The sequence below is a fragment of the Tribolium madens genome, unplaced genomic scaffold, assembly GCF_015345945.1.
Source record: "Tribolium madens isolate multiple individuals breed KSU strain unplaced genomic scaffold, Tmad_KSU_1.1 Scaffold_97;HRSCAF=244;Tcas5.2_LG3a, whole genome shotgun sequence".
In the NCBI taxonomy this organism is placed as follows: Eukaryota; Metazoa; Arthropoda; class Insecta; order Coleoptera; family Tenebrionidae; genus Tribolium; species Tribolium madens.
The window spans coordinates 8,406,303-8,426,397 of record NW_025401069.1 but is presented as its reverse complement, the minus strand read 5'-3'; the positions used below and the strand labels follow the sequence as shown (position 1 = coordinate 8,426,397).

Sequence of the window (20,095 nt, the reverse complement as noted above, 5' to 3'; positions counted from 1 at the left end):
TGGATCGTATTGAGATAATGGTAGGCGCCATAGGAATTTTATTAGGGAACGTCGACAGTATACCGAGAAAAAGCCAATAAAAATCGATCTCCGTCCTCCAACTAACAACACCACTATAGTCACCTGTCAGCGCTTGATTCTATTGGTTTGGTTTTGATTTACTAACATTTAGCCAATAGTTTGCAATTGAGGACTATAAAATGTAAAAACCGACTTCTTTAGGTACCGAAATTTAGATTCAATGAGATCTTGCAGCGACTATTATATTATCTACAACTAGCATTTCGTATTATTCAGTACACTCATATCTTATTTTTAGTAAAAAATCTTCAAGCAGTTAAAAAGCTTCCATTATTTTTGGCAACTCTTGGTTTACTTGAAAATCCTATCTTTGCGCAACCATTAATTTTAATATTTCTCTGGAATTTGGATTACATAAAACGAAAAAAGTGATCAAAGTACCGATACTTCTAAAATCTATAAACGTTTAAATACTCCCCAACAACAGAATTGTAATTTTCCGCTAAATTGAAAACCCTCCCTTTTCCACCAAACCATTCAATTTTCTCTTTGATTACTTCATATTTCTTCCGGTCGTAGACAATCCGCCATCGAAAAATGCGATGTGATGATCAATCAACTACAACTCTAATACGCCTCTGTAGAGAATGAGACAGCAAAACTAATTCCTTTTTGCCCATCCTCTGTTTAAATTAATTCCGACACAACTTCGGACTTTTCACTCACTCAATAGGTGAGCTACGAATATTTAGTCTCAATCTCATCACTCGGCACTTTTAATTTTAACTCACGGTCGTCGAGGAATGTAAAATAAAAAACATGACTGTGAGACTTAGAATTTATCTTGTTGAATTTTGTCTCATAATATTTTTACTTTTAATGAGCTTAGTAAAAGCGTTAAGACCTTCTTGATTTGCTTCTTTGTAGTAAGGAAGAGCTTCCAGTCGGTTCCACCACTCAAAAATTTTCGGAAACCTGTTGGAGGCTAAAGGGAGGACTGCATTGGCACTGCTGACAGTAGTAACTAGACTGAAATCAGCAATGGACAATTTGTCACCACAGACGAATTTATTCGTTTCGAGGATTGTCTCCAATAGGGTTAAGCCTTGGAGCAAGGCATCGGCTTTGTCTTTGGCGACAGTTTTGGCACCGCCTCTTAAAATGGAGCTCTGGAACATAATTATGTCGTGACTGCAATATTAATTATTGACAATAATGATTACCGTAATTGCCGATAGCCGTGCACTCAGTACATTTGAATCAAAATGCAACCTTTGGTTGACGATGGCCTTTTGTTGCAAGTCTTTAGGGTAGAGCGAATCATCCGTTCCGTAGTTTTCGACAAGATATGCATTAATAGCATGACTGTCACAAAGACTGAAAGATCCATCTTGAAGAGTCGGCACGGTGTGAAAAGGATTAAGCTACAAGTGATTTAATTGAGACATTTCGAGAGCGATATAAAATTTATACTGAATGTAGAGCAAATAAATTCATCGATCCAATAAACAAAATTTCGTTTGATTTCAAGCCAGTTTGCCGAGTTATACCGCAGGTATTTTTGTTTGCCAATACACGTACAAAAAGTACTTTGGTATGTTTTATACAAAACATGGTATTCAAACGAGAGTTTAATGTCAATCCTGTCGAAACGCTGTTATTAATACAGAATTAAAATGTGGAAATCGATAACGCCCATAAAAAATTTAATCAAGGGAGATCCATTTGGGTGTGACTCAAGGTTTCTATTTGCTGCGGAAATTGGTCTAGGACTTACCTGAAGAAACTCTGTAGTGAGATGTTCTTGTGCGTTTAGATTTATTGGGACAAGTTCGACCTCAATACCCAAGGCGTTAATTGTCAAAAGAGACGCCCGACAAGCTGGGCTTAGTGAGGTGTGGTACAGTTTTAGAGACATGATCGACTAACTACCGTATTATCTGGAACACACAAGTGGGAATAATTGTTTTATAGGAGATATAAAGGCTTATCAGATTTTAGTTGCATATGTGTTTATCAGATTTCTTTTGCAGATAATTTCCCTGCGATTAAAGTCTTTTTTAATGTAAGATTTATTTAATTTAAAAAATAGATTCATATGTTTCTACATTGCCTGCATATCATACTACTCGTATTTATCAGATAAAATATTAAATGTTATAATAATGAATTGTTTTGAAAATTAGATAAAATTATTAAATAATTACAACAAATGAAATTATCAATGTTTAAGTGTTTATAGTTTATTTTAAACTTATGTACTTATCTATTAATAACGATTAAATACCATACATCTTATAATTAATCAGTGTTACTTGAGTGACTTTTATTTTATTGAACATCTAAACTGCATTTATATATTATATATAATATTAGAAAATCGTTCATGTTTATTGTTCAATGCAATCCTCATTACCTTTACTATCGTTGATAAATTTCTTCACCTATAATACGAGCTTAATAGTGCCTCTATAAAATTTTGAGATATTTGTGTGTTGAGCCTAGATGAAAAAAGATTCTCGATCGAGATTATGAAATAAAGTTTTTTTTGATGAAGTTTTTTTTACTTTTCAACGCCAAACAAATTTAAATTAATTTTAAATAGTTTTGTACACAATTATCTTTAGACCCGTATTTCTTTAGACCCCCTGTATTTATTTCTGGGCTAGTGAATAAATTAACTTTTTTTCATTCTGGAATTCGTCTGAAATTCCCCAGTTAGAAATTACAAAGGACAAAGTTACGTTTGGTTATGGTAAAAAAAAACACTTTCATGCTTTCCGCAAATTAATTATTCTTGTATTATTCAACTGAAATAAATTTCGAAACGTTCACCGTAACAATAATTTAACGTAATTAGTGTAACTGTCAAGCCATTTTCTATTCTCCTCATAAACGGGTAGTTGTTCAAGATTCTTCACCCATGTAATCAAGTTTGGATACACAAAACGATCGATTTTTACCAAAACGTTAAGAGCACTAATCGTTGTTATCAAGCTGTAATCCGCAATCGTGACAGAATCGCCAGCCATCCACAGTTTTCCTTCAAGAAAAGCCTCTAAAAATGAATAAATCTCCTCAGCTGCGATTTTATCGTCTTGTGTAATTACTTTTTTCCCTTCATAGAGTATTGGATACTATATAAAAAACCATCTATGACCACTTCATACAATTTTCCGCTTACCAAAATTTTTAACATCTCAGGAAATGCAACCCCATTTTCAAAATGCAATCTTTGGTTCACCAGAGCTCTTCTTTTTATATCTCGTGGATAAAGAGAGTCGTCTTTGGCATACTTCGAAACGAGGTAAGCCATAATGGCATGACTATCCCAAAGGACAAAACCATCATCGTCGACCAAAGTGGGAACGGTATGTTGGGGATTTAACTGATGCATGTGTTCAATTGAAATCTTGTAATTACAAGGAACCAGAAAAGTACCTTACCTTAAGAAATTCAGGACTTTTATGCTCATTTTTTTCCACATTTAACTGTTTGAGTTTTACATCAAGATCAATTGATTTCACGGTCATAAGAACAGCTCGTACTGGCGGAGTAAGGTGCGTCACATACAACGCTGGCCCCATGGCAAATGGAAAATGAATGAATCAAAATAAGTGCATAAGAAACAATTATAATTGCTTCATTATGCGATATAAGCAATTCATTCCTTATTTTCCATATTCATGAAGAAAAAAATTAAATATAAATTTAAAGATTGTTATAAACTTTTTCAAAAATTATAGGTATAAAAAATCAGAAATCACAAATATTAAGTACTAAAAAGAGTAAAATAGTAATTTGCTTTTCTTGGGAGATCCCACTAAGATTAGTGGTCTTATTACCTACTTACCGAAAGGGTAAGACAAATTAAAATTTTGTAGCATTTGTATTTTTTCACATGCAAAATAGAAAAATAAGTAATTTAGGATTTCTATAATTTTGTATCAGGAAACTGTATTCGTGAACCCTTCGCACTCTAATGTATTTATTATTGATCAATATCACGGTTTATATTTTTGTTTAAGTCAATGTTAGTTGTATAACAATAAAATGATATACATTCGTTTTGTTTGTTTAACAATTAATTACTAAATTTTTTCTAAAAGTACACCGAGTGACCTAGTGATTAAAACTCGAGTTAAAACATGTTATCAGTTATGCAACCATTTTCTGCTTATGGCAGTCTCTATTTTATAAGTATGTACACAAACTTTAAAAAAATATACAAAAACCAGAAATTACCATTAAAAATTAAGTTTTAAAAAGTGTAACATCGTTTTTGGTAATTTGCTGTCGTTTGAACCACAATCCTTTTCCATAAAACAATGAAACATGAATTTTGTATCTTTGTTTTTTCCACATAGAAGAATTGAAGTAATTTAGCCTTGTTACATAACGAACTAAATAATGCTTATTTTGTAATAAGAAACTGATGTAATCGTGCACCTCTCTTGCTCTAATTTATTATTGATCTACGAGTATATCCTTGCTTATCACCCACTTATATTTTTTATACAGAGTGACTAGAAAATATGGATTTAACTAAACATTTTTAAAATTTCTATAGATACAAGGAAGACGAGTCAAATTTAACATTTTGGAAAAGAGCATTTTTGTCTTTTCACTTGCTGACAAAAAAATTGTTAAACAAAGTTTTGTAAACAATCAACCAAAATATTATGTAGGACAAATATGAGCAATTAATATTCTGTTATAATACCACGATAGTAGTCAAAAAAAAAGTGGAATATTGTTATGAATGCTCATGAGTGTGCACGAATGGTGTTCGCAAGCGTAATGACCATGAATAAAAATATTCTACAATCTTTGACTACGAATTGTATTCAACAGACCAAATGGCAAATATGCGTTACACTTGATTTCGTTGTCATAGCAACGTTGAATATCCAATTATACAAAGTGGTTATAAAAGATTTTCATCTAGCCAGCTGTGAATTTTCCATGTAAAATAAAAAAACGCCGCTTTACGAAAATAGGGGTACCTACTTGTTTTAACTCAAAATTGAAAAATCGTCCACTTCGAAAATAGACTTCGATTATAAACTTGTTTTCTTCCAAAGTATACATTATTATCAATTATTATTGGAAATTAGTTGAAATAATAAAAGTTTAATTAACAACAATTTATTATTAATTAATACGTGACACTAACGACAGAACTAGAGCTTTCAAAAAATTAGAGCGTCACAAATAAAATTACATGCAAAAAAATTCCTAAGCTAGCTAGATGAAAATCATTTATGTATTTTATTACGAGTGGAATATTCGCTTGAATTTGTTGTTGCTAAGATGCCGTAGTCAATATCTGCTATTTTATTGGTTAATATTTGAAAAAAAGAGGTGAATTGAATAGTCAGCTCATGGAGATAGTATTATACTAGGTCCATGAGTCACCTGTATTCATAATAATTGACATAATAGAAATAGGCACGTATACAAAAACTTAATGTTGGTTGCATAGCAATAATATGATGTAGACTCATTTAATTATTAATTTTTTTTCCTAAAGTGCAACTGCACCTAGCTGGGTATTATTAAAAAAACTCGTGTTAAAAATTCTTTCGTGCACTCCGTCCTATTGTTTTTTGTTAATAGCTGTTTTATATATAAAAATTCTTCCGAGCCTGCCCTGAATAGGTATCTATGACCCAAGTTTTTATAATTTAAATATGCCCTTAATTTTATTTGCATTACTTTTACTTTAAGAAAACCTTTTCTAATAATTTTCGAAATAAAGCAATAAAAGCAATATGGAATGAATATTCTAAACTTTAGCAAAGACAAGTTAATGTCTTTTTTTCATTGTTTACAAGTTAGTTCCATTCAAACTGCAAACTTAAACTAGAGTCTGTAGAGAAAACCGTGTACAGTGTGGGCGTTATTAGCCACAATAATTCAGCTGGATATCTTTTTTCAATTGCGTTGTTATACAAGTAAAATTTCCGATAAATAATTTATTATTCTGCCATTCAGTTAATCTACATGTAATGCATTCATTTCAAGGATAAATACTGCATCAATATTCTGTACATAATACACATCCACCTTTCTTCTGATTAGATACATTGTTGGTAATCGATATTGGAGAAATATGTAATGATTGATGATACGCCACTGAATACACCAACAACAAATAATAAACTTGTGTAACAGTTGACGCTCATCAGACTTTCATGTTTTCATGCAACCTTGACCTTTGTCCTCAATCAAAAACTTGTTTTATTTGTTTTAATTATGTATTTTTCGTAGTTAAACATAATACGAAATATTTATCCTGATATTGAGTTAACATAACCAACGAATTGTTCCAGTCCTGATTTATTCGCCTCATAAGCCGGTAGTTTTTCAACATTTTTTACCCAAGTATTTAGCTTTGAGTACTTTACTGGATCAATTTTTACCAAAACGTTTAGAGAACTAATCGTGGCTATCAAACTATAATCAGCAACCGTAACAGAATCCCCAGTCATCCATTGTTTTCCTTCTAGAAAAGCTTCTAAAAAGGAATAAACTTCCTCAGCTGCATTCTTATCTTCTTGTGTGATTGTTTTCTTCTCACGATAGATTAATGGATACTATTCGAAATAAGAACCAGATATTTGAATTTTTGAATTCATACATACCAAAATTGTTAGAAACACGGAAAAAGCAACACCACTGTCAAAATGCATTCTTTGGTCTATGACGGCTCTCTTTTTCAAGTCCTTTGGATAAAGAGAATCGTTTTTGGCGTACTTTGAAAGAAGATAAACTATAATTGCGTGGCTGTCCCAAAGAACGAAACCATCATCATCAACTAAAGTGGGAACGGTGTGTTGGGGATTTAACTGAAAGTATATATAATTCAAAAAAAAAAAGTTAAAAAGGTATCTTACCTTAAGATATTCGGCAGTTTTATGGTCACCTCTTCGCAAGTTTAATTGTTTAAGCTCTAGATCAAGACCGATTGATTTAGCAGTCATAAGGACGGCTCGTACTGGGGGGCTAGAAGGCATCATATACAGTGTGGGCGCCATGATTAATGGAAAACAAATGAATCAAGTGTCACGTTTCTTATCTTTCTTTATGCAAATGTTTAAAAAAACAATGATATTATTATCTGACTTGTAAATATTGGTTGATTGTTTAGGAATTATGTATATAGTTTCACTTTTACAATTTTTTTGAAACCTAATATTTTTACACCTGTACCTTCGTAAGACCATCTTTTAAGTGTACTTTGTACAATAAAAATGTATTAATTTTGTACTCTTGCCCGATTCATCGTGTTTTGTGTTTTTGTATTTAAAATTTACAGCCTTTTATACAACATATGATGAAGTGGATCATCAACTTTTCAGTCGATATTTGTCAGAAATGATTTATTAAATTTAAAAAATAACTTGAACCATTTTTGACATCTCATCGGACCTGATTCATGTATACAGAGGGTGTTTCAGAACTCGCGCCCCAGAAAAAAATGTGAAAATGACATCTCATCGGACCTGATTCATGTATACAGAGGGTGTTTCAGAACTCGCGCCCCAGAAAAAAATGCTAAGTAATATAAGATATCAAGAACATGTAAAGAAAACTCTAACACACTGACCTAACCAGTAAGCCACGATAAAAAATTGTTTCAATGCTAAATCGTCTTTTTGCAAAGATTTTGACAGTGGCGTGTGGAAGAATTTTGACGAAACTTAAAACAATTTTAATTCATTAATAAAATTGAAATGAAAATTTTCAGATGCAAACTTGCAGTTCTTATATATCAAGAAGTTACTCCGTTTTTGTGCACTTATTTCGATTTCAACAGATTATTTATAAAAAAAAATAAGAAATACATATAGATATGTATTATACAAAAATATCACTTTAAAATTTTAAATAATGAATTTGGTTTTTTTTGTTGCTCACATAATTGTCTTCGAGTTTGCTACATGGTTGTAACCGCTGTAACTAAAAATTTTAAGATGTAAAAAAAAGTTTGCCGACCCTTGTTCTAGAGGATAAATTTTTTCTCGCTCATTTTAATTGCAAAATGATAAAACACATTAACTTCACTAAACATTTATTTAAAAAAAAAACAATAAATAATTACTTAAGTTTACTTTTAATCATGGCCTCGAATTTAGCCAACCCTTCTTTGCTTACGTCAACTTCCGGTAAAGCATCAACTTTTTTGTACCAAGCTGCTACTTTTGGGTATTTCTGCGCATCGATCGGTACCAAAACATTCATAGCACTCAGAGTGGCATACAAGTTGTAGTCAGCAATGGTTACAGAATCACCAGCAATCCATTGTTTGCTCTGAAGGAATGCTTCCACAAATCCATAAACTCTGTTAAGTTCTTCGCGATCTTGATCATCGATTTTTGTTTTACCAGCGCGAAGAATAGCACCCTAAGAATTAAGTAACTAAAGGATACGTCTATAATTAGTACTAACTTACAATAATTTTTAAACCAGTGGCAAAAGCAACACCATTATTAAAATGAAGTCTTTGGTCAACAATTGCCCTTTTCTTCAAGTCTTTAGGATAGAGGGAATCATTTTTGCCATATTTTGAAACGAGGTAAGCGTTAATGGCATTGCTGTCCCACAGAGTGAAACCGTCTTCTTCAACAATGGTCGGTACGGTGTGTTGGGGATTAATCTATTTTTTTAATTAGATATGAATAATTTTATTTTGCGATTAATAAAAAAAGTGTTACCTACCTTAAGATATTCTGGTTTTAAATGTTCACCTTCCATAAAATTTAAAGGCTTCTCTTTCAGTTCTATCCCGAGAGCTTTTGCTGTAATTTGTACGGCACGTACCGCAGGACTTGGAGCGACCATGTACAAAGTGATAGCCATGGTTGTGGTTATAACAAGTTACACTGGAATACTAGTTGTATCTCGCGTAGTTCCACTCGTTTTATCGATTCAGATAACTAGCCATATCTACAATGAATCATACATGAGTTGGCAAAATGGTTGAAGCTGAAGTGACTGTGTCACCGCGGTTTCTGGTGAAAGATACCTTCCGAGGAAATTTCAAATTTTGAGTTTTATTTGTGAAAGGTGGGAATATTTCAGTTGGTTTTGAAGTATAACAAAAAATGAAAGGGATTTCCGAATATTTCCAAATGAATCAGATTTGTCCAAAATTTGGACGTTAACTATCTTTCGGAATTAATTGAAGAGACAAAATTTTGCTCGAAGAAAATTTTTCAAAGGTCAATTAGTGGGTCGATGGATGTAACCTTGATACACTTTCTACGTGGAAGATAATTACTTATTTAAAGTTAACGTTAGAATACTCAATTGAATAATTAGGTATTATTTTATTATACTCATATTTCCGAAGTGAAAAAGTTAAGAGATCGGTACTTAGTAATATTTCTGTATCCAGGTACACGTGTCGAAGATGAGAAGAGCACTTTCTTTTTTTGCAGCACATTTGTTAAAACCTATTGTTTTATATTTAGGAGTTTAATTTTTACGTGTATAAGATTTTTATACAAAGTCGCTAAAATGCATGGATACAATGAATATTTTAAAAACTGTTACTCAATTTGTTTTGAAATGTTGTTAAAAGTATTCTAATTCCATCATCTGAAATATTTTTCAAAATGTCTACTTTGACATTTACTTAGAAAAAGCTATACATATAGAAGGCTAACATAATTAATAGTACGAAGGATCATAATAAATATTTCGGAAAATATCTTCTTTATTCAATGATGTAACACATTTGAATAAAAAAAGATTACAATGTGTAATACAATAAAATTTGAAATAACACATTTTTTTTTACTTTCACTTGTTAAATTATCTTCTGAAAAACCCTGTTTTGTCAGAAAAGTTCGAAATTTCGCCCAACTTTTCAAACAATTCTAGAGAGGTCGGCTTCAAAACCTGCTCTCTGTTATTTTTCATAGTTTTAGTAGCACATTCAAGTTCAACCTGTTACAATTGACTTTTTTGTTTTTAAGGTAGATATATGTAGTAAAACCATCATTTGAATAATTACCTACTTAACAATGAAACAATTAAATCATGGTGCAAGGTTTTCGGATTTTTTTATATGGGGAATGGCACTTGGCTAATCGACTACTTTTTGTTGAAAAGCAAATTTTTATTTGTATGATCGATTTCGTTTGAAAAAGAAAATGAAAACTACTAATAGTTGCATACTCAAAAAAACTGTTTTTTTCTCTTTTTACAGAAAAACTTTGATGACACTACAAATTTCTCTTTTCATTATGCGTACCAGATAAGATAAAACAGTATCTCTAAAGTTATATTTAGAATGTAACAAACAATAAAGTTTGTTAATTGAACTAAAAAATACATAATAGGTATGTCAATAACAGATTTGCTGATTCGTTGAAACCCTTTAGGCAAAAATGAAAAATAAATAGGTACCTAAACCTAGTTTTGCTATTATAAGAGTTGAGAAACTTCATAAAGAATTGCTCGTGCCCCACATTCGTGTCGCAAAGCATAATAATTACACGCAACCCTAAGCACCCGTTCCTTTGAAATGAAATAAAGAAAACTGTGTGTGGTGAGCAAGTACACACGCGCTTAATTAACAACTCATCTCATATAAAGCAAAAAGGTGTTTCTGTATTTCCTTGATGATAGATACAATTAGAACTGGAGGGACCACTCGTAAAAGAGAAACATGAAATCAGTGAAGAAACATTTCTCGTATTGGATATAAAAATGTTATTTATCGAAACGAATTTATTATTTAGAATGATGTAAAACGAAATTGAGAAGGACGATAAGTTCTTTAACATTGATGGAAAAGATTACATGATTTCGTTCTAATAAGCAGTGGCGATATATTTACTTTTCCGAAAAATACTACATATGTTTACATTTTTATACAGGGTGTCCTACGAGTAATAATGAGCCCAAAAATTTTTTGAAACAACCAACATTACATTTCATAGATAACGTGGATATTAAAGTAATTTGTTTTAATTAGTTTAACATAGTAATCGTATTTTTATTTTTGACAAATTTCAGTCAAAATGACTACTCCAGTTTTAGAAAGTCCGTCTATTTGGATACCACGCTGCAGTCTGCGAAGCGTTTTTCAAACATTCTTCATAAATGAAAATCTTGTTGGTTTTTTCGGCAAAATTTTAGTAATTCTCACCAAATTTTCAAAGGTTTGACTTTTTATAAATTAAAGTTGGAAGTGTGCTGTTTGGTCACTATGTTTAGTTTATAAAAACTAAATATTTTAATATCCACATTATCTTTGATTCCAGAGTTGGTTAATGTTGGTTGCTTCCAAATTTTTTTCAGGCTCATTATTACTCGTGGGACACCTTGTATAATATACAGGGTGATTCTTAAATAGACCGACAAAAAATCACAGCTTTCCAAGCATAAATGGAAATAATCAGTACCTTTTTTACGTCGATATTTTTTAGGGGCAGAACCCCCTTGATCCGTGCCACTTACGGCGTTTATGAATTGTTGCAATGATCAAGTACATTTTGATCAAATTAATACCTTGGTTTCCACTACCTGTGCTAATACTATTTACACATCAGTGGCGTACGCTTTATCTCGAAAATAACTTTAATAAATTTTATTTGGAGAACGATTAAACAAAGAATTTTTTCAATATTTTTTCCAGCATGTTCTCATTTGATACTACCAAGGATAAAATTTTGTCGGTCTATTTAAGAATCACCCTGTATAAGTAACTTAAAAGTGCTTCTTAACATAGAAAATTTTGTCTATATCACGAAATGTGTTAATTCATAATTATTGTGCACAAATTTTTATTAATAGATAATTTAAACATGACAATTTTTGATAACTCAAGATGTCACAAACAAAATTAAAAAATGAATTTAAGTGGCACTTGTGTTGAGTAAAGTTTGTTATGACACATGTGTTTTTTCAAATAAGTCACTTAGGACAAGTGTACATAATCCCAATATGCCAGCAAATTGGCAAAATGGCTGTCTATAAAATTTGTTTCATTCACTACTATTGGAATGGAAAATGGAATATTTTAACATTTAAAGGTCAATAATAGACTTTACTAACTCGCTGAACACTCCTCCTCCAACAATAAAATGATTTACATTTATGAGTTTTCTACTTTTAATTTAACTTCTTTTAACTTAACATTAGAATTTCTAATATAGGCCATAAGCGACATTATGGCTTTAAACAGGTGAAATTTTTTTCCAGAAAGTCGTGCGGTTTTTAACTCACATCGATTCCAGTTTGAAAATCACAATCATTTTATTCCGAGAACTTTATAGTAAGTCGTGTTGAAGAATTAATTATTTTTTTATTTCAATAATACCTACCATTTAATTCGAGTCGACGCTTCAAAAATTTCAACAGTCTACAACAATATGTATAATGTGTTGTAGTTAATATCTTAATCAAAATTACAATGTTGAAATACTGATTTTGTTGCATCCAAACTCCATTTCTTGATTACTTTTTTTACATACTTGCAATTCATATTCTAAAGTTTTAATTTGCACATAATAAAGTTCAATAGCAAACTATGTCTACGCAAGGTTATACCTGTAATGACCTATTACACACGCACACCTAACTAAAATTCAATTAATTCATTCGTAATTATGTAATTCTCCACATTGTTGAAAAATTCTATTCGATATTATATATTAGAAAAAAAAAAGGAGAAAAAATATACCTATTATTTTTTTCAAGTTGTTTTATAAAAAAAAACACACAATCAAAACTGTCAACCATCAAAAAGAATCTCCCTTTTAACAATCGGGTCAGATTTAGAAGAACATAAAAAACCAACTTTAATAAATAAAAATAAAAATAAATACAAATCCTTCTGCTCAAAACACAAACATATTTCATTTGCTGCATGAATATAAAACAGAATAGACGTATTTAAATAAAGTTAATGACAATAGTTTTAAACAGTTCATTATTATCATGGCACCTACTTTATACATGCTTCCTGCAAGTCCTCCATGCAGAGCTGTAGTCATGACAGCTAAAGCCCTTGGAGTAGAATTCATAGAAAAAGGTATTTATTTTTTTCGAGACGATAATGTGAAAACGGAATTTTGCAAAGTAAGTATATATAATACTTTGCAGTTAAAAATTCACTTTTTTATTTACAAGATAAACCCACAACATACTATTCCAACCTTTGTTGATGAGGACGGATTTGTATTTTGGGATAGCCATGCAATTATGGCTTATATGGTAGCAAAATATGCGAAAAACGACTCTCTTTACCCAGAAGATGTTAAGAAACGAGCGATAGTTAATCAACGATTATTTTTCGAATCTAGTGTTATATTCTTTCATATGAAAAATATTGCTGTTAGTATATTTCAATAGCTATAGTACTGACAAACTAACGGAAATTAAATTTCAGTGTTCAATTCTTTTGGACGGTAAAAATTTCATAGACTCAAACGAAAAGCAAGCTTTACTTGAAAGTTTTGATGTTTTGGAAAAATTTATAGAAGACAGTGAATGGATGGCGGGTAATTCACTTACCATTGCTGATTACAGCCTAGTTTCATCTATCGCTAGCGTTAATAATGTGATACCAATTGATCCAGAGAAATATCCAAAGTTAATTGCTTGGTTTCAAAGATGTAAAAGCCTTCCTGAGTATGAAGTCACCCGTAAAGGCCAAGAAGAAGGTGCTAAAATGCTCAACGCTAGATTAAATATGTCATTCCTAAAGAAATATCATTAGAGTTATTGATAATGATATCAAATAAATTTATTAAATATCATTCGCAAGTTTTCTGCTACCATTTGTTCCAAATGTGTGATCCTGTGATCTTAATTGTATAATAAAAATACCATTATTCTTTAATGAGAGTGACAAACATACCACATGATTTGCTTACAATACTATGATTTATTATAATCTGCATCGCAAATATCAGAGGAAATGATAAACTCAACCTAATAAAGATATCGAATCAGTACTTCATTGTGTGCAAAGTGGTCAACATCATGGCACCTACATTGCACATGCTTTATGCAAGTCCTCCGGCAAGAGCAGTCATGATGACTGCCAAAACCATCGGACTTGATCTTAATCTGAAAGAAGTGGATTTCATGAATGAGGAACATTTAAAACCCGGATATGTGAAAGTAAGTCATTTTGGGACATTCTTGAAAAAAAATCACTATAAATTTTTTTAGATGAATCCTCAACATACAATTCCTACACTTGTAGATGATGATGGGTTTATAATTTGGGACAGCCATGCTATTATGATCTATTTGCTATCTAAATATGCTACAAACGACGCGCTTTATCCCAAGGATATCAAAAAACGGGCTGTTATTGACCAAAGACTTCATTTTGAATCAGGCGTCGTATTCGCACTTTTGAGAAGAATTGTAGTAAGTGATTTTCACTTTTACAATTATAGAAGTTAAAGAAAAAAAATTACAGAGACCTATTGTTATTGGAGGTCAAGATTTCATCGAAGAGAAGAATAAAAAAGCTGTTATCGAAAGTTACGCTTTTTTGGACCAATTTTTGGAAGGAAGGCAATGGGTTGCTGGTGATTTTAAAAGTATTGCAGACTACAGCCTTCTTTCATCAATCAGTACACTAAACAATGTGATTCCTGTTGATCCTAAAATGTATCCTAGAGTGATAGCTTGGCTGAAACAATGTGAAGAACTACCGGAATATGAGGCTAATCGTAGAGGACTGCAAGAAATGTCTGATATGCTTAACAGCAAGTTGGCTAAAAAATAATAATTGTTAAACCCACAATTAATAAAAAAATATTGCAATTATATTCTTTTAATTAATGTTTAAAAGAAGCGAAAATAGACAAAACACTTTCTACTGCACCATCTGGCAAATAAAAAGAATACAAGGAATCAAAAAGATAAAATCAGGACTAATAAGGATCACAATTTCTGGCTGATGAGTGTTTGTAAATGTGTTCCTTTTGAGAATCATTACGTCTAGTGGATTTTATTACCTCTATGGATGTTTTTGTGCTTCTAGATTTTCTAAAATACAAACCCAACAAAGACTCACTAGTGATTAGTATATTAGTAACGAATCAAGGGGAAAAAATCATGACATTTTGCTTTTTGCAATCTTTATTAGAAATAAAAATATTTGTATTACTGAATTACATTATCGATTTATTGCGCTTATCATTTCACTTTCTGGTTAATCTAATTTTAAGCATTTCGGCTGCTTCTTTAAAACCTTTCGCATTTGCTTCATATTCTGGCAATTCCTCACATCTCTTCATCCAGGCTGTCAATTTCGGATATTTCTCCGAATCTACTGGTATTATAGATGCAGCAGTACCAACGGAAGATATTAAACTGTAGTCAGCAAGACTGACAAAATCACCAGCAGCCCATCTTTTCCCTTCTAGAAATTTTTCCAACAAACCAAAGCCTTCGATCATACCTTCTTTATCTTCTTCGTTTATAAAGTTTTGACAATGAACAAGAAGAGATCGCTAAAATTACACCGATTATTTAAATACATTTTTACGAGAACATACAAACTGCAATATTTCTCATATGGAAAAATATCACACCAGATTCGAAAAAAAGACGTTGATTTACAACCGCTCGTTTTTTAAGATCTTCAGGATAAACAGAGTCGTCCTTGGCATATTTTGATACTAGGTAAGTCATAATTGCATGACTGTCCCAAATTGCAAATCCATCTTCATCTTCCAATGTGGGAATAGTGTGTTGAGGGTTTAACTGAATATTTTAGTATAGTAAACGTTCAGATATTTTAATCACTTACTTTAAGAAAGTGTGGTTTCAAGTGTTCATCTTGAAAAAAGTTGATGTCTTTTTCATTTAAATCAAGACCAATAGCTTTCGCCGTAATCAAAACTGCTCTGACTGGAGGGCTCGCTTGAATCATATATAAAGTAGGAGCCATGATTTTGCCGCTCGATGAACAAGTAAACTTCCACTATAGTTTGCTAACTTCAACGCAAATAATTCTTTAATGATCATTCACAAAATTTATTAACTTTTGCACGCATTCTTTGTTCAAGTGACCTCAGAAATTGTAATCAGAGTTCACCAAAGAATGAATATGTATAAGTTACACAACCAGTAAATCAATTTTAATTTTTAATTTTTCGTGAAACAAAAAATTCTTAAACTATGGACAATTTATTTTTCAATATGTTGTGAACTTCCATTAACCCTTTTCTGTTAACCTCATACTCTGGAAGATTCTCGCACTGTAGTACCCACTTCGACAATTTTCGATACTTTTTTGTATCAATTGAAACAAAAGCATTGAGAGTACTAACAGTTGCTATTAAACTGTAGTCAGCAATAGTAACAGAATCACCAGCGATCCAAACTTTTCCTTCTAAAAAAGTTTCCAAAATTCCGTAACTCTCATGAATAGCTTCTTTATCTTTCTGATCTATTGAGGTTTTATTTTCATAAAGAACTGCAAACTATTCTTGTGTGTAATAAAACAAAAAGATAGATACCTCCATTTACTTACTGCAAAATTTCTCATTTGGACCGATAAAACTCCAGCCTCAAAATAAAGTCTTTGATGAATAACCGCTCGTTTTTTCAAATCTTCAGGGTAAAGTAAGTTATTTTTAGCATACTTTGAAACTATATAGATCATAATGGCATGGCTGTCCCAAAGTATGAAATCATCATCCACAAGGGTCGGAATTGTATGTTGGGGATTTAACTATAAGAAAGAATAAATTATTATTTTTGATAGGTATGCAATTCTACTTACTTGAAAATACTCCGGTTTTAAGTGGTCTAGATGCAAAAAATCTATTTCTTTTTCGTTGAATTTTAAATCAAGAGCTTTTGCTGTGATAAGGACAGCTCGCACAGAAGAGCTTGCCTGATACATGTACAGTGTTGGGGCCATATTTTACTGATTTGGCACAACACCACATCGATATACGAGTATTTACTTTAAAAAGATGTGCTCTTCGTCGACAAGGATTTGCAATTAGGAGAATATGTAGATCAATAAATGTCATATGGAGGTTGTTTGCTCGTCCTTTTTAGCTACGTATAATTATCATGTAAATTAACTAAAACTTATACTACAGATACAAAAAGAAGAAAATTTATCAAGAGCATTTTATTACATACATAAAAAATAATTGTACTTTATATGAATGTAAGTATAAAAATATTTAATAATACTAATGTGTACATCAGTATAACACATTTTCCAGTTTTACAGAGACAAATTCAACGAGTTATCACAAAATTAATATTTAAACCGATTTATTTTTTAGATAATTAGGCAACAGCCATTTTGCTTTTTAATAATCTGCTGTAGTCTTCCAATCCCTTTACATTGGCTTCATACTCTGGCCGACCCTCCATCCTTTTTAACCACGCATGTAAATTGGGATACTTCCCGGCATCAATAGGCACCATAATATAATTCAAACTACTTATAATTGAAACTAAACTGTAATCAGCCACGCTGATAAAATCACCAGCAACCCATTGATGTCCGTTTAGAAAAGTTTCCAAAAATCCGTAAGCCTCACAAACATTCTCCTTGTCTTGTTGGTTTATTGTCTTTTTACCTTCAAAGATAATTGGGCGCTGAAGGATTAAAGATAAGTCAACTTGATTATTATTTATAAATTAGTGACTTACTGAAATTGCCGCTAACCGAGGGAAAACAAACCCCGATTCAAAATGCAAACGTTGATCAACCACCGCTCGCTTCTTTAAATCTTTAGGATACAGAGTATCATTTTTTGCATATTTTGATACCAAATATGTGATAATTGCATGACTGTCCCAAATTGTAAATCCATCGTCGTCAACAAGTGTTGGAACGGTGTGTTGAGGGTTCAGCTAGAAAACACATTTTATACGAGATATTCGAATGCTGAAACTTAATTACCTTAAGGTATTCGGGTTTAAGGTGATCGCCAGCTAACAAATTTACTTCTTTTTCTGTTAGAGTTAGTCCAATGGCTTTAGCAGTCATTAAAACGGCCCGAACAGGAGGACTTGCGTGGATAAGGTAAAGTATTGGAGCCATTTCGTGATTGTTTTGACTACTAGCAGTTAGATACTACTAACATAATTTTCTCTATAGTAACTGTATATTTATAGTGGAGATTATTATGACCAACTAGTGATTATGACGTAGAATGATTGAGATAAATAGCGGTTAGTTGCCTTTCTATTTATGCAGCATCATCTAATTGTAGGTGACAAACAAGTGTTGTTCTGTTTAATAAAAAAAAAAAATTCGACATTTATTTAAAAAAAAATATGTCTTAGATTTGTTTTTGAATGCTAAAAAAATCTATCAATCTCAATTGACAAGTTGGCTACATACTGTGGTCAGTCTTACGTTCTTTTCACCCTATCACATTTGTTTTTCTGAATTAATACACGTTCTCTTACAAAATTTAAGCCAATCAAATCTTTCAAATTTCTAAGATTCAATCAGATTCAAATTACGCGATAATTCAGCAACTATTATTGATAATTTGTCCGTCTGCTAAATTACCGCGAATCTTATTGGAAGAATCTCAGATATTTCACAGATTTGATTCACATACAATTTTTTTTTAATTTTTTCATAATGAAAATATTGTTATTGTAAATTTCGTCTGGGAAATAGTCTGCAAAATATTCCTCGTGCATGCCAAATTGATTCTAATTATCGACAATTCGGCATGCACTCAGGACATTACTATTGAGTATTTAACACAATCACTCATTGATTTGCTCTTAAAAAATATTTAGAAACATACACAAATTTCTTTTGATGATCTTTTTTAGTTTTTCCTTAAAACACATTGGTCGCTTACCACACAAAGTGTTATTATCAAAAAATATGTAATTGAAAAAATTTATTCTGCCTAAAAAAATTACATGAAAAAATATGGAGAGAAAAATACAGAGGTTGGTATTTAGAGCAACTTTCGACGCTGTGCGTCTCAAATATATGTAGTAATTCACCTTGCCTATAAAAACTGTTTTCTTACCCTTATTGGTATATGTGTTATTACTATTTAAAAATATTGGAAAATGGTTTAAAAAACAGTAAAATACTTTTAAAAAGTGCCAAAATTACAACAATTTAATAGCGACAAGTTTTATGATGGGCTGAAAATAAAATTAATATGAGTAATAAATGTGTCTAATGAAGCATTATTTAACCCTTCATGTTACTTTTACCAGCTAGATAAGTAAATTATTAAGTTTTGTTTTAAGTAAAACCATTGACAATTTTTTTAGTAACAAGTCTATATTCAATCTCCTAGATTGATGTCGTCACTTTCTCCCGCACCAATGGACACCAAAATATAATACAAACTACTTATAATGGAAACTAAACTGTAATAAAATCAATAAATCAAATGTCTTTTCAAAGAAAATTGGCCCCTGAAAACGAATACCTACATTATTCAAATGCAAAGTTATTTATACTTCAGTAACTTACTGAAATTGCTGCTAACCAAGGGAAAACAAATCCCGATTCGAAATGCAAACGTTGATCAAACCAGCGCTCGCTTCTTTAAATCTCGGGGATACAGAGCATCGTTGTTTGCATATTTTCATACTAAATATGTAATAATTGCATGGCTATCCCAAATTGTAAACCCGTCATTTTCAACAAGAGTTGGAACCGTGTATTGAGGGTTCAACTAAAGTACACACTTTATAAGAGATACGCATTTGTTTACCTTTAATTATAAACGGAGGTTCTACCCCTTGAGATAGCCGAGATGGAGGTTCTCGCGAATGCGTAAATTCACTTCTTTTTCTATTTTAGTCAATCCGATTGCTTTAATAGTCATTAAAGCAGCCCTAACTGGAGGACTTGCATGCATAAGATAAATATTTGGAGCGATCTGAAGTCTCGCTTGCTAGTGGTCAAATAATACACACAGAGATTGTTCTAACAATTACGAGTATGTATAGGTACAATACATAAATATGAGGAACTAGTGATTATAATGATAAATTTTCGAAAAAAAAAAAAAAATTCTGCAGCGTCATCTGGTTAAACAGACAAAGTTTATTCACTTGAAAAATACTG

The 20,095-nt window shown here is 31.6% G+C and overlaps 8 protein-coding genes across 8 annotated transcripts; 2 read left to right on the top strand and 6 right to left on the bottom strand.

Moving 5' to 3' along the window:
* Positions 1–824: 824 nt before the first annotated feature.
* LOC123014841 lies at positions 825–7,072 on the bottom strand. The gene is made up of 6 exons (XM_044414125.1): positions 6,921–7,072; positions 6,669–6,872; positions 6,318–6,620; positions 1,799–1,945; positions 1,245–1,445; positions 825–1,190 (listed from the first exon to the last, which is right to left on the bottom strand). Exons 1-6 carry the CDS (start codon positions 7,059–7,061, stop codon positions 861–863), a joined length of 1,326 nt encoding a protein of 441 aa, XP_044270060.1. The 5' UTR covers positions 7,062–7,072; the 3' UTR covers positions 825–860.
* On the bottom strand, positions 2,796–3,706 carry LOC123015173 (glutathione S-transferase 1-like). The gene is made up of 3 exons (XM_044414753.1): positions 3,468–3,706; positions 3,206–3,409; positions 2,796–3,158 (listed from the first exon to the last, which is right to left on the bottom strand). Exons 1-3 carry the CDS (start codon positions 3,606–3,608, stop codon positions 2,853–2,855), a joined length of 651 nt encoding a protein of 216 aa, XP_044270688.1. The 5' UTR covers positions 3,609–3,706; the 3' UTR covers positions 2,796–2,852.
* A 1,009-nt stretch (positions 7,073–8,081) lies between the features above and the next one.
* On the bottom strand, positions 8,082–13,689 carry LOC123015171 (glutathione S-transferase D2-like). The gene is made up of 4 exons (XM_044414751.1): positions 13,555–13,689; positions 8,746–8,973; positions 8,480–8,683; positions 8,082–8,430 (listed from the first exon to the last, which is right to left on the bottom strand). The coding sequence occupies exons 2-4, from the start codon at positions 8,884–8,886 to the stop codon at positions 8,125–8,127; spliced, it is 651 nt and encodes a 216-aa protein (XP_044270686.1). The 5' UTR covers positions 8,887–8,973; positions 13,555–13,689; the 3' UTR covers positions 8,082–8,124.
* LOC123015167 (glutathione S-transferase 1-like) lies at positions 12,884–13,818 on the top strand. Its single transcript, XM_044414746.1, has 3 exons — positions 12,884–13,119; positions 13,171–13,374; positions 13,430–13,818. The coding sequence occupies exons 1-3, from the start codon at positions 12,979–12,981 to the stop codon at positions 13,757–13,759; spliced, it is 675 nt and encodes a 224-aa protein (XP_044270681.1). The 5' UTR covers positions 12,884–12,978; the 3' UTR covers positions 13,760–13,818.
* A 157-nt stretch (positions 13,819–13,975) lies between these two features.
* On the top strand, positions 13,976–14,826 carry LOC123015169 (glutathione S-transferase 1-like). The gene is made up of 3 exons (XM_044414748.1): positions 13,976–14,166; positions 14,218–14,421; positions 14,474–14,826. The coding sequence occupies exons 1-3, from the start codon at positions 14,026–14,028 to the stop codon at positions 14,783–14,785; spliced, it is 657 nt and encodes a 218-aa protein (XP_044270683.1). The 5' UTR covers positions 13,976–14,025; the 3' UTR covers positions 14,786–14,826.
* A 297-nt stretch (positions 14,827–15,123) lies between these two features.
* LOC123015170 (glutathione S-transferase 1-like) lies at positions 15,124–16,057 on the bottom strand. The gene is made up of 3 exons (XM_044414750.1): positions 15,815–16,057; positions 15,565–15,768; positions 15,124–15,515 (listed from the first exon to the last, which is right to left on the bottom strand). The coding sequence occupies exons 1-3, from the start codon at positions 15,953–15,955 to the stop codon at positions 15,204–15,206; spliced, it is 657 nt and encodes a 218-aa protein (XP_044270685.1). The 5' UTR covers positions 15,956–16,057; the 3' UTR covers positions 15,124–15,203.
* Positions 16,058–16,138: 81 nt separating this feature from the next.
* LOC123015175 (glutathione S-transferase 1-1-like) lies at positions 16,139–16,933 on the bottom strand. Its single transcript, XM_044414755.1, has 3 exons — positions 16,793–16,933; positions 16,541–16,741; positions 16,139–16,490 (listed from the first exon to the last, which is right to left on the bottom strand). The coding sequence occupies exons 1-3, from the start codon at positions 16,931–16,933 to the stop codon at positions 16,179–16,181; spliced, it is 654 nt and encodes a 217-aa protein (XP_044270690.1). The 3' UTR covers positions 16,139–16,178.
* Positions 16,934–17,192: 259 nt separating this feature from the next.
* On the bottom strand, positions 17,193–18,181 carry LOC123015168 (glutathione S-transferase 1-like). Its single transcript, XM_044414747.1, has 3 exons — positions 17,939–18,181; positions 17,686–17,889; positions 17,193–17,631 (listed from the first exon to the last, which is right to left on the bottom strand). The coding sequence occupies exons 1-3, from the start codon at positions 18,077–18,079 to the stop codon at positions 17,317–17,319; spliced, it is 660 nt and encodes a 219-aa protein (XP_044270682.1). The 5' UTR covers positions 18,080–18,181; the 3' UTR covers positions 17,193–17,316.
* Positions 18,182–20,095: the final 1,914 nt, after the last annotated feature.

Excerpts from the sequence above, each read along its gene's own strand:
- LOC123015173 (XM_044414753.1), bottom strand. The coding sequence starts at position 3,608 with ATGGGGCCAGCGTTGTATGTGACGCACCTTACTCCGCCAGTACGAGCT. Across the intron at positions 3,410-3,467 it reads AAAGTCCTGAATTTCTTAAG|TTAAATCCCCAACATACCGT; the intron begins GTAAGGTACTTT and ends CACATGCATCAG. Across the intron at positions 3,159-3,205 it reads CTGAGATGTTAAAAATTTTG|TATCCAATACTCTATGAAGG; the intron begins GTAAGCGGAAAA and ends TTTTTTATATAG.
- LOC123014841 (XM_044414125.1), bottom strand. The coding sequence starts at position 7,061 with ATGGCGCCCACACTGTATATGATGCCTTCTAGCCCCCCAGTACGAGCC. Across the intron at positions 1,946-6,317 it reads ATGTTAACTCAATATCAGGA|TCGATCATGTCTCTAAAACT; the intron begins TAAATATTTCGT and ends TACGGTAGTTAG. Across the intron at positions 1,191-1,244 it reads CACGGCTATCGGCAATTACG|AGCTCCATTTTAAGAGGCGG; the intron begins GTAATCATTATT and ends ATTATGTTCCAG.
- LOC123015171 (XM_044414751.1), bottom strand. The coding sequence starts at position 8,886 with ATGGCTATCACTTTGTACATGGTCGCTCCAAGTCCTGCGGTACGTGCC. Across the intron at positions 8,684-8,745 it reads TAAAACCAGAATATCTTAAG|ATTAATCCCCAACACACCGT; the intron begins GTAGGTAACACT and ends TTAAAAAAATAG. Across the intron at positions 8,431-8,479 it reads CCACTGGTTTAAAAATTATT|GGTGCTATTCTTCGCGCTGG; the intron begins GTAAGTTAGTAC and ends CTTAATTCTTAG.
- LOC123015167 (XM_044414746.1), top strand. The coding sequence starts at position 12,979 with ATGGCACCTACTTTATACATGCTTCCTGCAAGTCCTCCATGCAGAGCT. Across the intron at positions 13,120-13,170 it reads TGAAAACGGAATTTTGCAAA|ATAAACCCACAACATACTAT; the intron begins GTAAGTATATAT and ends TTTATTTACAAG. Across the intron at positions 13,375-13,429 it reads TTCATATGAAAAATATTGCT|TGTTCAATTCTTTTGGACGG; the intron begins GTTAGTATATTT and ends ATTAAATTTCAG.
- LOC123015169 (XM_044414748.1), top strand. The coding sequence starts at position 14,026 with ATGGCACCTACATTGCACATGCTTTATGCAAGTCCTCCGGCAAGAGCA. Across the intron at positions 14,167-14,217 it reads TAAAACCCGGATATGTGAAA|ATGAATCCTCAACATACAAT; the intron begins GTAAGTCATTTT and ends AAATTTTTTTAG. Across the intron at positions 14,422-14,473 it reads CACTTTTGAGAAGAATTGTA|AGACCTATTGTTATTGGAGG; the intron begins GTAAGTGATTTT and ends AAAAAATTACAG.
- LOC123015170 (XM_044414750.1), bottom strand. The coding sequence starts at position 15,955 with ATGGCTCCTACTTTATATATGATTCAAGCGAGCCCTCCAGTCAGAGCA. Across the intron at positions 15,769-15,814 it reads TGAAACCACACTTTCTTAAA|TTAAACCCTCAACACACTAT; the intron begins GTAAGTGATTAA and ends TAAAATATTCAG. Across the intron at positions 15,516-15,564 it reads TCCATATGAGAAATATTGCA|CGATCTCTTCTTGTTCATTG; the intron begins GTTTGTATGTTC and ends GTGTAATTTTAG.
- LOC123015175 (XM_044414755.1), bottom strand. The coding sequence starts at position 16,933 with ATGGCCCCAACACTGTACATGTATCAGGCAAGCTCTTCTGTGCGAGCT. Across the intron at positions 16,742-16,792 it reads TAAAACCGGAGTATTTTCAA|TTAAATCCCCAACATACAAT; the intron begins GTAAGTAGAATT and ends TCTTTCTTATAG. Across the intron at positions 16,491-16,540 it reads TCCAAATGAGAAATTTTGCA|TTTGCAGTTCTTTATGAAAA; the intron begins GTAAGTAAATGG and ends ACACAAGAATAG.
- LOC123015168 (XM_044414747.1), bottom strand. The coding sequence starts at position 18,079 with ATGGCTCCAATACTTTACCTTATCCACGCAAGTCCTCCTGTTCGGGCC. Across the intron at positions 17,890-17,938 it reads TTAAACCCGAATACCTTAAG|CTGAACCCTCAACACACCGT; the intron begins GTAATTAAGTTT and ends TGTGTTTTCTAG. Across the intron at positions 17,632-17,685 it reads CTCGGTTAGCGGCAATTTCA|CGCCCAATTATCTTTGAAGG; the intron begins GTAAGTCACTAA and ends TTAATCCTTCAG.